Raw genomic sequence first — 17,383 nt, 5'->3', positions numbered from 1 at the left:
ACCAAGATTGAAGGCAGGAGAGGAAGGGGATGACAGAGTATGAGATGGTTGAATGGCATCACTGACTCAATGGGTATGAGTTTGAGCAAGCTCCGCAAGTTGGTGATGAACAGGGAAGCCTGGTGTGCTGCAGTCCATGGGGTCTCAAAGAGTTGGCCATGACTGAGAGACTAAACTGAACTGAAAAAATTGGAGTTTAATGCCACCAGTCTCTTTAGTTCAGAATTACTTAAGGAAGTCTTCATGAAGGAGGTAGCATTTGAACTAAGCTTTGCAAATAGAAGAAAGGATTTTAACAGGTTAGTATGGCAAGAAAGATCCCTTGAAGGAGGAAATGGCAACCCACTCCAATATTTTTGCCAGGAAAATCCAAAGGACAGAAGAGCCTGGAGGACTGTGTTACAGTCCATGGAGCTGCAAAGAGTCAGACATGACTAAACACATACACAGACAGCAAGGAAGGCAAGCAAGTGATAGAGCTAGGATTGAGTCCAATTCAGCTTGAAACTGAAGTCCTTTTTTTCACACTACACATAACTAGAACAGTGAGAGAAAATGTGGGAAACCAGTGAAACTAAAACTGAATTATATTACCTTGAGTTTAAAAAAAAGGTTGAAAAGGAAGCTCAGGAAGAAAATAGGAAGGTCCTTCAGTTCAAATACAGCAGATTCTGCTACAGAATAAATCATTGAAAATACCATCACTACCTATGGAGATTACATTTCATTTCTCTTCTTGGCTACTCTTATCTCTGGACCAGTATTTCAGAAGACTTGGTGGGTTGAATAGTAGTGGACCAACATGAAGGTAGGGCTTGGTGTGGGGCTAAAAGCATGAGAATTGGAAAATACTTTTGATAGGAGCTAATGTTTTCTCTGATATACTTATTTTTAGATCAAACCATTTTTCGGTATGAAACCTCTATCAGAGGCTGATAGGGAAAGAGCAAGAAGTCAGAAGATTCCAAAACTAAGTGAATTATTGCAAATTGCACGGAAGGCCAAAAAAATGGTGATATTTGATCTTTACACTCCTCCACATTCACATCCTTCGAGATCATCGTATATCCGCCTTGTAGTAAGCGTGATCCTTGACTCTAAGATTGAGCAGCATCTGGTATGTCTATCTCAGTATTTATGATAGAGGTTGGGAAGTGGGTAGCATAGCATTTGAACCTGAACTACCTTGTAATCTTCCCTGGAATGGTTCTACTCCCTGTAGAAAATGGAGTTGGCTGCTTATATAGCTACTAGGTTGGCCAAAAATTCCTTCAGTTTTTAAGTAAAAATAAAAGACACATTTTATTTTTACCAAGAGGTTTATTGAACAACATACCCACTGTTTTGTTTCACTAAAAAAGAGGTAAAGGTGCGTGCTCAGTTGTGTCTGACTCTTCGCCACTCCATGGACTATGACCTGCTGGGTTCTTCGCTCCATGAAATTTTCCAGGCAAGAGTACTAGAGTGGGTTGCCATTTCCTACTCCAAGGGATCTTCCCAACCAAGAGATCGAACCCGTGTCTCTTGCATCTCCTGCATTGGCAGGCGGTTCCTTTACCACTGCGCCACCTGGGAGGCCTTATCTTTTGCCACTTTTCAAGCAACTTCATAATTTAATCTTCCAAAAATTTCTTATCTTTTGGGGCAGAACTGTTACAGGTACCATTTACAGCTTTCCAGGGAAATGAAATTTTTTCCATTAAGCTGCTGCTGCTGCTAAGTCACTTCAGTCGTGTCAGACTCTGTGTGACCCCATAGATGGCAGCCCACCAGCTCCCCTGTCCCTGGGATTCTGCAGGCAAGAACGCTGGAGCAGGTTGCCATTTCCTTCTCCAATGCATGAAAGTGAAAAGTGAAAGTGAAGTCGCTCAGTCTTGTCCAACCCTCAGCGACCCCATAGACTGCAGCCTTCCAGGCTCCTCTGTCCATGGGATTTTCCAGGCAAGAATACTGGAGTAGGGTGCCATTGCCTTCTCCATTAAGAGAATTTTGTAAATACCAAAATAAATGGAAATCCAAAGATGCAATGTCTGGTGAATACAGCAGATGAATCAGAACTTTCCAGCTAAGCTGTAACAGTTTTTGCCTGGTCATCAAAGAAACATGCGATTTTGCATTATTCTGATGAAAGATTATTCATTTTCTTTTGACTAATTCTGGTTGCTTGTTGTTGAGTGCTGCTTTCAGTTGGTCTAATTGGGAGCAGTACTTGCAGAATTAATCATTTGGTTTTCTGGAAGGAGCTCATAATAGAGAACCCCCCTGCCCCCTCCCAATCCCACCAAACACATCATCACCTTCTTTGGATGAAGACTGGCCTTTGGTGTGCTTAGTGGTAATTCATTTTGCTTGCCCCATGGCATCTTCAATTCCACATTATTGTACAGTATCCAGTTTTCATCACGTGTCACAACATGTTTTAAAATCAGAACATTTTCACTATGTTTCAGTAGAGAATCGCTTGCAAAAATACCTTCAAGAAGGTTTTTTTTTTCCTTAATTTATGTGGAACCCAAACATCAAAGCAATTAACATAACCACAGTGGTGCAAATGATTTTCAACACTTGATTTGGATGTTTTGAGTATGTTGGCTATTCCTATGTGGTATAACATTGATTGTTCTCAGTTAATACCTCAATTTGATCACTGTCAGCTTCACCTGGTCTTTATGACCATGGAGCATCATCCAGCAAGAAATCTCCAGCATGAAACTTCACAAACCACTTTTGACATGTTCCATCAGTTACAGCACCTTCTCCATACACTGCACAAATCTTTTTTTGCATTTCAGTTGTGTTTTTACTTTTCTTGAAAAACTAAAGCATAATATGTCAAAAATGTGACTTTTTTCTTTCTTCTTCAATATTGAAATGGCTACACTAAAATTCTCCAATTTTGATGTTTTTTTAATGCACACTAATATTTCAGCTGTCACATTACAATCTAATAAAATTGTCTCAAATGAAGTTAAAGACAAGTAAGTGCTGCTCAAGCCATCTTACAGGAAAAAAAAGAAAAGAACAAAATTTTTGGTCAACCCAATACATGTGACAGTCTATAAATGAGCCAGTTAAATTTGTATCAGTAGGGAAAACATTGAGGCTGTTTGCTATTCCAAACCAAATGTCACCACTGTGTTGAAAGGGAATGTGTGTAATAGCTATATGATGTGACTTGCACCATCATCAACATACATCTCTTAGAAAAAGGGCCTTAGAGAAAGGGAACGCTAAGACTTTCAATACCAGCTTTCATTTATGATATAGAAAGTTCTTATTTCAGCAGAAAATTTATTCATCATGTTTTCCAGAAAGCTCTGTATTTTGGCAGTCAGTCATTCCACATATCTTTAATTCTCAGAATATGGAAGAACGCCATGAATGAAACAAATATCTGTCATTTTGCAAATAGAACTCTTTCCACAGATGAGTCATAATAGCATTTCCTATTGACAGGAAATTACTCTTCTGATGATTTGTATCATCAGCCAGAGGAGATGGTTATGATTCCGACCCCTCCTCCACGCCTACCACCTACTCATCCACTTTAGCTAGTGTAGTGACAGTGAACCCTTGGCCCCATGATGTTAACTGGGAAAACTCAGCTCCAGAACAACCCTGATGAAAGCCCCATTACAAGAGTTCACTAGACAATATTAGGCCAGGTTGACTCTTTCATCAAGGCCTAGAATCTCTGCTCCCTATAAACTGTTGCTCATGCTGGAATGAGACTTCTCCCATTCTACATGAGGCTGTTTGTACCTAGACAGCTGATTACCCACTGAAAGACTTACTGTTTCTCCTTGCAGATTATTTGGCTACCAGGTTCTGAGAGGAATTACGTCAGGAGCAAAGCTCCTGGTTTTCAGCACATTGGCCGGTTATTCACCATCGAAAGACTTACAAAAGAAAAGATCACTAGAATAAATGTTGACTACAAGAACTTATTCTACGATGGGTTGAAGTAAGTGTTTAACCACACCTCTCTTGGTGTGTGTTGCCTTTCTTGCACAAAATCTGCATCCCACCCAAGCTACTGGGATTTCTCCTCCCATCTCAAGAATTTCTGTGTGTGACTGTCTTTATGAAATTCCCTGTTTTCCTCTTCTTACCCTTCCCTCCCTATCTGCCAAAAAACGTTTATTAAGAGTAGACTCTGTTCGTGGAACATAGTTTTTAGCCCCTCCTCCTGTCTTCCAATCTCTCATCATTTAACCCACTTTTGTGTATTCTTGGTGTTTTTCTTTTTAAATTATGTAAGTATTTGAAAAGTCAGAATTCAAAAAGTTGTTGATGTCCTCTGCCACTACCAGATAGATTCCAGTACCTTATAAATGGCTTTGTGATCCAATATCAAGATCTCTTATAGTGTAAACAAAAATTATTAAACATCAAATTTATAAGTATTATAATTAGAAATACATTTTCAGAATTAAAAGTACCTGGGAATAAAATAACTCTTTCAAATTTATTAATCACTGCTTACATTAATCCCTATACCCTTTCTGTTAAAAGTAATTTTTTTCAAATAATTCTAAATGCTTCAGAGACAAAGTTTCCTTGGAGATATAGATGTAGCTATATTTATGAGTATAGATGTAGATATAATTATAGATATATATCCAAAATCTCCCTGGGCTAGTAAAAATTCCCCTAGTTACTTTTCTGTATTTCAAGCCTTGAACTACTCTGTTGTATTCACCGAGATACCAATAAAAGGTATTGCCAATTTATTACACTCCACTTGAATTAATATTATTCCACAGTATAGAGTACAGAATATTATAGTCCTTCAGTTCAGTTCAGTTCAATTCAGTCACTCAGTTGTGTCCGACTCTTTGTGACCCCATGAATCATAGCACGCCAGGCCTCCCTGTCCATCACCAACTCCCGGAGTTCACTCAGACTCAATGTCCATCAAGTCGATGATGCCATCCAGCCATCTCATCCTCGGTCGTCCCCTTCTCCTCCTGCCCCCAATCCCTCCTAGCATCAGAGTCTTTTCCAGTGAGTCAACTCTTCGCATGAGGTGGCCAAAGTACTGGAGTTTCAGCTTCAGCATCATTCCTTCCAAAGAAATCCCAGGGTTGATCTCCTTCAGAATGGACTGGTTGGATCTCCTTGCAGTCCAAGGGACTCTCAAGAGTCTTCTCCAACACCACAGTTCAAAAGCATCAATTCTTCGGCACTCAGCCTTCTTCACAGTCCAACTCTCACATCCATACATAGCCTTGACTAGATGGACCTTAGTCGGCAATGTCTCTGCTTTTGAATATGCTATCTAGGTTGGTCATAATTTTTCTTCCAAAGAGTAAGCGTCTTTTAATTTCATGGCTACTGTGGGCAGGAATCCCTCAGAAGAAATGGAATAGCCATCATGGTCAACAAAAGAGTCAGAAATGCAGTACTTGGATGCAATCTCAAAAATGACAGAATGATCTCTGTTCGTCTCCAAGGCAAACCATTCAATATCACAGTAATCCAAGTCTATGCCCCAACCAGTAACGCTGAAAAAGCTGAAGTTGAATGGTTCTATGAAGACCTACAAGACCTTTTAGAACTAACACCCAAAAAAGATGTCCTTTTCATTATAGGGGACTGGAATGCAAAAGTAGGAAGTCAAGAAACACCTAGAGTAACAAGCAAATTTGGCCTTGGAATGCAGAATGAAGTAGGAAAAAGACTAATAGAGTTTTGCCAAGAAAATGCACTGGTCATAGCAAACACCCTCTTCCAACAACACAAGAGAAGACTCTACACATGGACATCACCAGATGGTCAACATAGAAATCAGATTGATTATATTCTTTGCATCTAAAGATGGAGAAGCTCTATACAGTCAACAAAAACAAGACCAGGAGCTGACTGTGGCTCAGATCATGAACTCCTTATTATTACATCCTTAGGAAAACATAATTCCATTTACTACCTTCTGCCATTTGTGCTATTGTTCTTATAAATGATATTAATAACACTTTATTTTTAACCCCCAGAATATATTTTATTATATTTTTTTAAATAGTCTAGTTTCAGATTAAACTTTTTATTTTGAGATGGTTGCATGTTAACATGTAAGGAATAATAGAAAATAGTCCTGTACCTTTTACCCAGTTTACTCCAGTGGTAAAACTTGCAAAATTTTGGTATGATATCAAAACCAAGATATTGAAATTAATGCAACCCATCAATCTTATTCAAATTTCCCCAACTTATATTCATTTTTGTGTGTTTTTTTGTATTAATATATACAGATCTATGTGCAGTTTTATCATATGTGTGTTTGTGGGTCCAACATCACAACCAAGATATAGGCTTGTTTAATCACCAGATTAAATTCCTTTTGTTGCCCTTTGATAACCACATTCCCCTTCCTTGGATATCCAACTCACCTCAAACCCTAACTTCCTCAATGAATAATCTCTTCTGCACTTCTGTAATTTTGTCATTTTAAGAAAAATATATAGAAGAATCATAGAGTGTGCAACCTGTTGTGACTGGCTTTTTTCCACTCAGTGTAATTCCTTTTGAGATTCATAAAGACTGTTTCATGTGTCAGCAGCTGGTTCTTTTTCATTGCTGAATAGTATTCCATTGTATGAATGCACTAAACTAATTATTCACCAACTGAAGGATATCTGATTGTTTCATCAATTTATGAGCTATTTTTAATAAATGTGAATGTTTGTGTATAGGTTTTCATGTGAACACAATTTTTTAACTAAGAGTTAATAGCTTATTCAGACTTTCCTCTCTGTGTTTTTTATTTTAGGCTGTGCTGGGTCTTTGTCGCTGCACAGGCTTTTCTCTAGTTGCAGTGAGTGGGGGCTGCTCTGTAGTTGCAGTGTGCAGACTTCTCGTTGAGGTGGCTTCTCTTATTGCAGAGCATGGGCTCTAGGGCTGTGGACTTCAGTAGTTGTGGCACATGGGCTCAGTAGTTGCAACTCCCAGACTCTAGGGCACAAGCTCAGTTGTTGTGGCACACAAGCTTAGTTGCTCCATGGCACGTGGGATCTTCCCAGACCAGGCATCAAAGTCATGTTTTGGGTTTGCCAGGTAGATTCTTTACCTCTGAGCCACCAGGGAAGCCCTTCCCTCTCTTTAAAAACTTTTAATCACGTTAAAATACACTTAAAATTTACTCTTGCGATAATTTTTAAATATACAACTTTGTGACTTTAATATGCATTCATTACATTGTTCAGCAGTCACCACCATCCACCTACTTAACACTTTTCATCTTGTAAACTCAAATTCTGTTCTCATTAAACAATGAGCTCCCATCATACTCTGCCTGCAGACTCTGGAAACCACCATTTTACTTTATATCTTTATGATTTTGATTCATATAAGTGAAATGATGTAGTATTTGTCTTTTTTTAACTGGTTTATTTCTTTTAAGATGAAGTCCTCAAGGTTCATCCATGTTGAATTCATCCACTGAAGAATATATTCCTTTTTAACTGAATAATAATTCTTTGTATGTATATGCCACTATTTGCTTAGCCTTTTGTCAATAGATGGACACTTGGGTTGCTTTCACATTTCAGTTATTGTGAATAAAGCTGCTATGAAAATGGGGGTACAAGTATCTCTTCAAGACCCGCTTTCATTTCTTTTGGGTATATAACAGGAAGTGGAATTGCTGAATTATATGGTAATTCTAATTTTAATTTTTTCAGACACCACCATACTATTTTTCACAACTCTAAAAACAGAAGGACACAAATGCTCCAGTTTCTTCACATTAACACATCCTATTGATTCCTGGTTTTCTAATGTCACCATAATGGGTTCGTATTAGTTCTTCTTGAAATGTTTGATGGAATTCACCAGTGAAGTCATTGGATCCAGGGTTTTTCTTTGTTGGAAGAGTTTTAGTTAATAATTCAATCTCCTTATTGATTGTAGATCTATTCACATTTTCTAATTCTTCATGATACAGTTGTGGTAGGTTTCTTGCTTCTAGGAATTTTTCCATTTCACTTAGGCTACCAAATTTATTGGGATACAATTGCTCATATTGCTCATATCCTTTATAATCCTTTTAATTCTATAAATCTTGTAATAGTATCCTCAATTTCATTTCTGACTTCAGTAATTTGGGTCTATTAGTTCAGTTCAGTTCATTTCAGTCGCTCAGTCGTGTCCGACTCTTTGCAACCCCATGAATCACAGCACGCCAAGCCTCCCTGTCCATCACCAACTCCTGGAGTTCACTCAAACTCACTTTCATCGAGTCGGTGATGCTATCCAGCCATCTCATCCTCTGTCGTCCCCTTCTCCTCCTGCCCTCAATCCCTCATCAGGGTCTTTTCCAATGAGTCAACTCTTCGCATGAGGTGGCTGAAGTATTGGACTTTCAGCTTCAGCATCAGTCCTTCCAAAGAACACCCAGGACCGGTCTCCTTTAGGATGGACTGGTTGGATCTCCTTGCTGTCCAAGGGACTCTCAAGAGTCTTCTCCAACACCACAGTTCAAAAGCATCAATTCTTCGGCGCTCAGCTTTCTTCACAGTCCAACTCTCACATCCATACATGACCACTGGAAAAACCATATCCTTGACTAGACAGGCCTTTGTTGGCAAAGTAATATCTCTGCTTTTCAATATGTTATCTAGGTTGGTCATAACTTTTCTTCCAAAGAGTCAGCGTTTTTTAATTTCATGGCTGCAGACACCAGAAAAATAGTCTGACACTGTTTCTACTGTTTCCCCATCTATCTGCCATGAAGTGATAGAACCAGATGTCATGATCATAGTTTTCTGAATGTTGAGCTTTAAGCCAATTTTTTCACTCTCCTCTTTCAGTTTCATCAAGAGGCTTTTTAGTTCCTCTTCATTTTCTGCCATTAGGGTGGTGTCATCTGCATATCTGAGGTTATTGATATTTCTCCTGGCAATCTTGATTCCAGCTTGTGCTTCCTCCAGCCCAGCGTTTCTCATGATGTACTCTGCATATAAGTTAAATAAACAGGGTAACAATATACAGCCTTGATGTACTCCTTTTCCTATTTGGAACCAGTCTGTTGTTCCATGTCCAGTTCTAACTGTCAAAGCTAGTGGAGGTGATGGAATTCCAGTTGAGCTATTTCAAATCCTGGAAGATGCTGTGAAAGTGCTGCACTCAATATGCCAGCAAATTTGGAAAACTCAGCAGTGGCCACAGGACTGGAAAAGGTCCGTTTTCATTCCAATCCCAAAGAAAGGCAATGCCAAAGAATGCTCAAACTACTGCACAATTGCACTCATCTCACACGCTAGTAAAGTAATACTCAAAATTCTGCAAGCCAGGCTTCAGCAGTACGTGAACCATGAAATTCCAGATGTTCAAGCTGGTTTTAGAAAAGGCAGAGGAACCAGAGATCAAATTGCCAACATCCGCTGGATCATCGAAAAAGCAAGAGATTTCTAGAAAAACATCTATTTCTGCTTTATTAACTATGCCAAAGCCTTTGACTGTGTGGATCACAATAAACTGGAAAATTCTGAAAGAGATGGGAATACCAGACCACCTGACCTCCCTCTTGAGAAACCTATATGCATGTCAGGAAGCAACAGTTAGAACTGGACATGGAACAACAGACTGGTTAGTATCTCTAGCTAAAAATTTACTAATTTTGTTGATGTTTTCAGAGAACTAACTTTTGGTTTCTTTGTTGGTTTTCTGTTGTTATGTGTTTGTGCTAATCTTTATTATTTTCTTCCTTTTACTATGTTGGATCACTTTGTTCTTCTTTTTCTAGTTTCCTAAGTTGTAAAGATATGTTGTTGATATGAAATCTTTCTTGGTTTTGAAATTTTTCTTCCACTTTTATTCAAATATACATATAGCACTATAAGTTTAAGGAGCACAGCGTAATGCTTTACTTACAAATATCATTAAATGATTATCACAAGAAGTTCAGTGAACATCCATCATCTCATATAGATGCATAACTGGAGAAATAGAAGTTTTTTACTCAATAACTTTCACATATAACATACAGCAGCATTAATTATATTTATCATATTGCACATTATATCCCTAGTACTCTAATGTTTCTCTTTTTAATTTTTTTAATTGAAATATGATTGATTTACAATGTTGTGTTAGTTTCAGGTGTACAACAAATTGATTCATATATATATTTAATTTTTCCAATTCTTTTCCATTATAGTTTGTTCAGTTCAGTTCAGTCCAGTCGCTCAGTCGTGTCCGATTCTTTGCCACCCCATGAATCGCATCACACCAGGCCTCCTGTCCATCACCAACTCCCAGAGTTCACTCAAACTCATGTCCATCGAGTCGGTGATGCCATCCAGCCTGCCCCCAACCCCTCCCAGCATCAGGGTCTTTTCCAATGAGTCAACTCTTTGCATGAGGTGGCCAAAGTACTGGAGTTCCAAGTTATTAAATGTAGTTTCCTGTGCTATACATAAGTGCTTTATTTATTTTGTATTTGATATTGTTTATATTTTAATTTATACCTTAATTTATCCTTGGATTTAACTCTTAATTTATCCCTCCCTGTATTTCCCCTTAGGCAACTATAAGTTTGTTTTTTATGTCTGAGAATCTATTTCTGTTTTGTAAAAATAAAATATTTGTATCATTTTCTCAGATTCCATATAAGTGATATATTGATATTTGTCTTTTGCCGTCTGGCTTACTTCACTTAATAGGTTCATCCCTGTGCTGCAAATGACATTATTTCATTCTTTTTATAGCTGAGTAATATTCCAGTGTGTGTGTGCACGCATGCACACATGCACACCATATCTTCTTTATACATTCATCTGTCAGTGGACATATAGGTTGCCTCCATGTGTTAGCTATTGTTAATAGTGCTGTTCTGACCATTAGGGTACATGCATCTTTTCAATTAGACTTTTCTTTGGGTATATACCCAAATGGGATTGCTGGAGCATATAGTAACTATTTTTGTTTATCAAGGAACCTCAATACTGTTCTCCCTAGCAGTTATACCAATTTACATTCCCACTGAGAGGGTAGAAGGGTTTCCTTTTCTCCATATCTTCTCCAGCATTTATTATTTGTACATTTTTTTTAATGATGGCCATTCTGACTGGTATGAAATGATGCCTCATTGTATTTTCCATTTGCATTACTCTAATAATTAGTGGTGTTGAGCATCTTTTCATGTGCTTTTTGGCCACCTGTATGTCTTCTTTGGAGAAATGTCTATTTAGATCTGCTACCTATTTTTTCATTGAATTGTTTGTTTTTTTGCTATTGAGCTGCATGGGTTGTTTGTATAGTTTGGAGTTTAACCGCTTGTCAGCCACTTCATTTGCAAATATTTTCACCCATTCTGTGGGTTGTCCTTTCATTTTTATGGTTTCCTTTGCTGTGCAAAAGCTTTTAAGTAGGTCCCATTTGTTTCTATTTTCATTACTCCAGGAGATGGATCAAAAAAGATCTTATTGTGATTTATATCACAGTGTTCTACCTATGTATTCCTTTAAGACTGTTATAATAGCTGGTCTTACATTTAGGCCTTTAATCCGTTTTGAGTTTATTTTTGTGTATGGTGTTAGAGACTGTTCTAATTTCATTCTTTTGCATATAGCTGTCTAGTTTTTCCAGCACCACTTTTTGAAGAGACTACCTTTTCTCCCTTGTATAGTCTTGCCTCCTTTGTTGTAAGCTAATTGACCATAAGTGTATGGGTTTATTTTTGTTCTTTTCATCCCAGTTCCATTTATCTATGTTTCTGTTTTTGTGCCAGCACTATACTGTTTTGTTTGCATAGCTTTTAAGTATAGCTTGAAGTCAGAGACTATGATTCCTCGAGCCCCTTTCTTCTTTCTCAAGGTTGTTTTAGTTATTTGGGGTCTTTTGTGTTTCCATATACATTATTGACCAGGGAATTTTTGCCAAAGCCAAAACCTATGGCTGGCAACTTGTTATGTAAACAAATATTGATACATCTCCAGTCAATAACATTTGGGTAACAAAAAACTTATTAATACATCTCTGGTCAGTAATTTGTTCACAATATTTCTCCTATTCCAAGAACACAGTTTACCTTTCCATCTATTTTTCATCATCTTTCATTTCTTTTATCAAAATCTTACAGTTTTCAGAGTACAGGTCTTTTGCCTCCTTAGGTAGGTTGATTCCTAGGTATTTTATTGTTTTTGATGTAATGGCAAATGGGGTTGTTTCCTTAATTTCTCTTTCTGATATTTTGTTGTTACAGTATAAAAGTCCAATAGGTTTATACACATTAATTTTGCATTTTGCAACTTCACTGAATTCACTGATAAAAAAGATAGGTACTTGTTAGTAATAGCAACTTGATTCATATGAATTTTCTCCTCAGTCATCTTAAATCATGCTTAGGAGGAATCTACCTATATGTTATGCAACAGCAAGGCATGCTGAGCAAGAGATGCCATTCTCGCCTTCTTGGATTTTTATTTTCTAAAGCAGATGCTCTAAATGCTTGAGAAGTCATGAACAAATAGGCAGAACTAGATGTTTGAACTTGAGCCTAAATATTATTTTCAAAGCAGAATTTTAAGACAGTCTATGGAGGCCACCCAGGAGAAGACAATGGCACCCCACTCCAGTACTCTTGCCTGGAAAATCCCATGGACAGAGGAGCCTGGTAGGCTTCAGTCCGTGGGGTCACTATAAAGAGTGAAAGTGAAGTCGCTCAGTCGTGGACTGAGCGACTTCACTTTCACTCTTTACTTTCATGCATTGGAGAAGGAAATGACAATCCACTCCAGTGTTCTTGCTTGGAGAATCCCAGGGATGGGGGAGCCTGGTGGGCTGTCTATGGGGTCACACAGAGTCAGACACAACTGAAGCGACTTAGCAGCAGCAGCAGTAGTTTTCTGGTAGTGTCTTTAGGATTTTCTATTTTATCATGTCATCTACAGAGACAGTTTTACTTCTTCTTTTCCTATTTGAATTCATTTTATTTCTTTTCTTCTGTGGTTTCTGTGGCTAGGACTTCCAAAACTATGTTGAATAAAAGTGATAAGAGTGGGCCTTCTTGTCTTGTTCCTGATCTGATCTTAGATGAAGTGCTTTCAGCTTTTTAACTCTGAGTATGATCTTAGCTGTGAGTTTGTCATGTATATGGCCTTTATTATGCTGAATGTTCCCTGTTTGCCCACTTTCTGTAGAGTTTTTAATCATAAATGGATATTAAAATCCATCAAAAGCTTTTTCTACATCTATTGAAATGATCATATGGGTTTTATTCTTCAGTGTGTTAATGTAGTGTTTCACATCGATCAATTTGATAATACTGAAAACTCCTTGCAGTCTTGGGATAGATCCCACTTGATCATGGTATATGAGCTTTTAAACATATTGTTGGATTTGGTTTGCTCATATTTTGTTGAGGATTTTTGCATCTATGTTCTTCTGTGACATTGATGATATTATTTGGAAGGAACACTTCTGAATTCATTGTGTGAGGCCACTGTCACTCTGATACCAAAAGCAGAGATATCACAAAAAAGAAAATTACAGGCCCACATTACTGATGAACATAGCAATAATCCTCTTATTTTTTTAAATGTAAGAATTTATAGCTATGCATTTCCCCCCTTAGCATCACCTTTGCTGCATCCCATGAGTTTTTGTGTTTTCATTTTCATTCATCTCCATATATTTTTTTCATTTCCCTTGTGATTTCTTTCGTTATCCTTTAGTTACTTGAGAGTGTAATAATACTATCTTTTATACTTGCCTTTATATTTACTTTTATTGAGGTTTTTTTTTGTCTCCCTTAGACTTAAGTCCCACAAATATGTGAATTTTCCAATTTTCCTTTTGTTAGACTTCTGACTTCATTGTGTTCGATTGGATATAATTTGTGACATAACATATCTAAAGTGAGAGTTGCCACACATGCACTTGAGAAGAATGTGTGTGTTCTTATTGGATCGAGTGTTCTGTCTCTTAGATATAGTTTCTTGTGTTAAGTCCTCTGTTTCCCTGCTTATCTTCTGTCTAATTGTTCCAGTTCTCATTGAGAATGAGATACTAAAATCTCCAGCTGTTATTATACAGCTTCAATTTTGTCAGTGTTTACTTTGTAAATTTTACTGGTCTATCATTAGGCACATAAATGTTTATAATTAATAGATCTTCTTGCTATGTTGAAACTTGTATTAATATATAATAGCCTCCTTTGTCACATGTAAACTTTTTTTGCACAGTCCCTGTTTTATCTGATATTAATATAGCCACCCATGCTCTTTTTAGTTACTATTTGCATGGAATAACTTTTCTGTCCCTTGGCTTGCAATCTGTCCGTGCATTTGGATCTTAAATGAGTCTCTTGTGGACAGCATAAACATGGGTCATGTGTTTTTATGCATTCTGACAGTCTCTGATTGGAGAGTTTAATCTATTTACATTTTTTAAATTACTGAAAAGGACAAAGATTATTGTTGTTACTGCTGTCATTTTTGTAAATATTGTTTCTATCATCTGTTATTTTAATTTGTTATTTCTATATACCTTATTGGAGAAGGCAATGGCAACCCACTCCAGTACTTTTGCCTGGAAAATTCCATGGACGGAGGAGGCTGGTAGGCTACAGTCCATGGGGTGGCGAAGAGTCGGACACGACTAAGCGACTTCACTTTCACTTTTCACTTTCATGCATTAGAGAAGGAAATGGCAACCCACTCCAGTGTTCTTGCCTGGAGAATCCCAGGAATGGGGGAGCCTGGTGGGTCGCACAGAGTCGGACACGACTGAAGCGACTTAGCAGCAGCAACAGCATATACCTTATAATTTTTCCCTTATTTCCTTCCTTACTGTTTTCTTTTGTGTTTAGTTGTTTTTCGTAGTGAAATGCTTAAATCCTTTTCTCAGTTCCTTTTTTATTTTTTTTATACCTAATTTTTGTGTGTTACCATGGGAATTATACTTACCGTCCTAAAGTTATAACACTGTGGTTGAATTTATACAAGCTTAAATTCAGTAACATGCAATAACTCTTCTTTATAACTCCAGTCCTTCCATTTTCACTTTTTGATGTCAGAAAATTTCATTTTTATATACTGTATGCCTCAAAAATAAACTAATAATTCCTCTAAATGCAAGTTTCTCAAACTATGTAAAAGACAACATGTGAAGTTGATAAAGTTATACAGTTATTAGTTTTTAGACTAATAATTCTGGTTTTTTTCTATAGATCTTTTGCTAAATTATGTATAAAATAAAGACTATAGTTACACACCATTGTTACAATAATACTATCTTTTATAGTTGCCCATATATTTACTTTTATTGATATCTTTTTGTCTTCCTTAGACTTTAAACTACTGTCTCTTTACTTTATTTCACCTTGGAGGACGCTCTTGAGTTTTTCCTGCAGGGCTGATCTAGTGCCCATGAACTCCTTCACCTTTTGTTTACCTGGGAATATCTTTATTTCCTCCTGTGCCTGTGAATCTCCTACAAGACAAATGCTTCAAGATTCTTTTTTTGCCTTTGGCTTTTGGAACTTTGATTATATAGTGTGTCATAGGGTGGATCTAAGCTGCTCTAGGAACTTGGGCACAGCTGCCTGTCATGGAGCTGGGAGTCTGGAAATGGTAACTGCTACTGTTATAGTTGCTGAAACTGACCAACATTAACTATAGCTTACCATCTAAAACTTCCCTGAAAGTTGTAAGACTACAATAGATGCCATAGTACCAAAATATTAATAGTTACATTAGATTTTGCCAATGTTATTGTCCAGGATGGGATCAGGTTCCTGGTGCTTCTTTTTCTGCCATCTTCCCAGAATTGCCTGCTGTGAATATAAGTTGTTACTTCTATGAGACTAATGGCTAAAACTGCAATTGCTGGAGTATAGTAGTTTTCAAAGTTTTCTAAGAAACTTTGTAAGTTTTATTTAGTTTTATAACAAACTTCCAAACATTTTCAGAGGGCCTGTACTGTTTTACATCCCACCAGCAATGTATGATGACCCAGGGCTCTACATCCTTGCAGTTTATGGCATTGTCATTTTTTACTGTAGCCATTCTGATAGGTGTGTAGTGATATCACACTATGGTTTTAATTTTCATTCTCTGACAGTTAATGATACTGAAGATCTTATTATATTCTTAGTTGCCTTGGCAAATAAATGGGAAAACAATGGAAACAGTGACAGACTATTTTCTTGGGTTCCGAAGTCACTGCAGATGGTGACAGCAGTCATGAAATTAAAAGACGCTTGCTCCTTGGAAGAAAAGCTATGACCAACCTAGACAGCATATTAAAAAGCAGAGACATTACTTTGCCAACTTGGCCCATATAGTGAAAGCTATGGTTTATCCTCTTCAGTAAAATGTCTTTTCTTATTATTTCTAACTGAATGGCTTGATTTTTATTGTTGAATTTTTAGAGTTACTTCTATCAGTCAGTTCAGTTCAGTGGTGCAGTCATGTCCAACTCTTTGCGCCCCAAGGACTGCAGCACTCCATGCTGTCCATCACCAACTCCTGGAGCTTGCTCAAACTCGTGTCCCCCCGAGTTATTGATGCTGTCCAACCATCACATCCTTGTTGTCCCCTTCTCCTCCTGCCTTCAGCCTTTCCCACCATCAGGGTCTTTTCTAATGAGTCAGTTCTTCCCATCAGGTAGCCCAAGTATTGGAGCTCCGGCTTCAGCATCAGCCCTTCCAATGAATATTCAGTACTGATTTCCTTCAGGATTGACTGGTTTGACCTCTTTGCAGTCCAAAGGACTCTCAAGAGTCTTCTACAGCACCACAACTCAAAAGCATCAATTCTTCTACACTCAGCTTTCTCTATGGTCCAACTCTAACATCCATACATAAGCTATGAAGCTATGTAAAAACCTGGAAAAGCCATAGCTTTCACTATATGGGCCAAGTTGGCAAAGTAATGTCTCTGCTTTTTAATATGCTGTCTAGGTTGGTCATAGCTTTTCTTCCATAGCTTTTTGTTCCACTGGAACGAGCGTCTTTTAATTTCATGACTGCTGTCACCACCTGCAGTGTCTTTGGAACCCAAGAAAATAGTCTGTCACTGTTTCCACTGTTTTCCCATCTATTTGCCATGAAGTGATGGGACAGGATGCCATGATCTTTGTTTTTTGAATGTTGAGTTTTAAGCCAGCTTTTTCACTCTCCTCTTTCACTTTCATCAAAAGGTTCTTAAGTACCACTTCTCTTTCTGCCATAAAGATGGTGTCATCTGCATATCTGAGGTTGCTGATATTTCTCCCAGCAATCTTGATTCCAGCCTGTGCTTCACACAGCCCAGCATTTAGCATGATGCACTCTGCATATATGTTAAATAAGCAGGGTGACAATATACAGCCTTGATGTACTCCTTTCCCGACTCAGAACCAGTGCATTGTTCCATGTCCAGTTCTTGCTGTTGCTTCTTGA

General features: G+C 37.7%; 1 protein-coding gene across 1 annotated transcript in view; it reads left to right on the top strand.

Moving 5' to 3' along the window:
- GDPD4 (glycerophosphodiester phosphodiesterase domain containing 4) overlaps positions 1 to 17,383 on the top strand; it is a 99,533-nt gene that overhangs the window by 74,029 nt on the left and 8,121 nt on the right. The window contains exons 11-12 of the mRNA XM_069553328.1: positions 896 to 1,117; positions 3,810 to 3,964. Coding sequence (XP_069409429.1) covers positions 896 to 1,117; positions 3,810 to 3,964 — 377 coding nt within the window. The remainder of the gene's footprint in view (positions 1 to 895; positions 1,118 to 3,809; positions 3,965 to 17,383) is intronic.

This window comes from Ovis canadensis, chromosome 15, assembly GCF_042477335.2.
Source record: "Ovis canadensis isolate MfBH-ARS-UI-01 breed Bighorn chromosome 15, ARS-UI_OviCan_v2, whole genome shotgun sequence".
In the NCBI taxonomy this organism is placed as follows: domain Eukaryota; kingdom Metazoa; phylum Chordata; class Mammalia; order Artiodactyla; family Bovidae; genus Ovis; species Ovis canadensis.
Note: the sequence above shows the minus strand (reverse complement) of the source record. Positions and strands in the feature narration are given on the sequence as shown.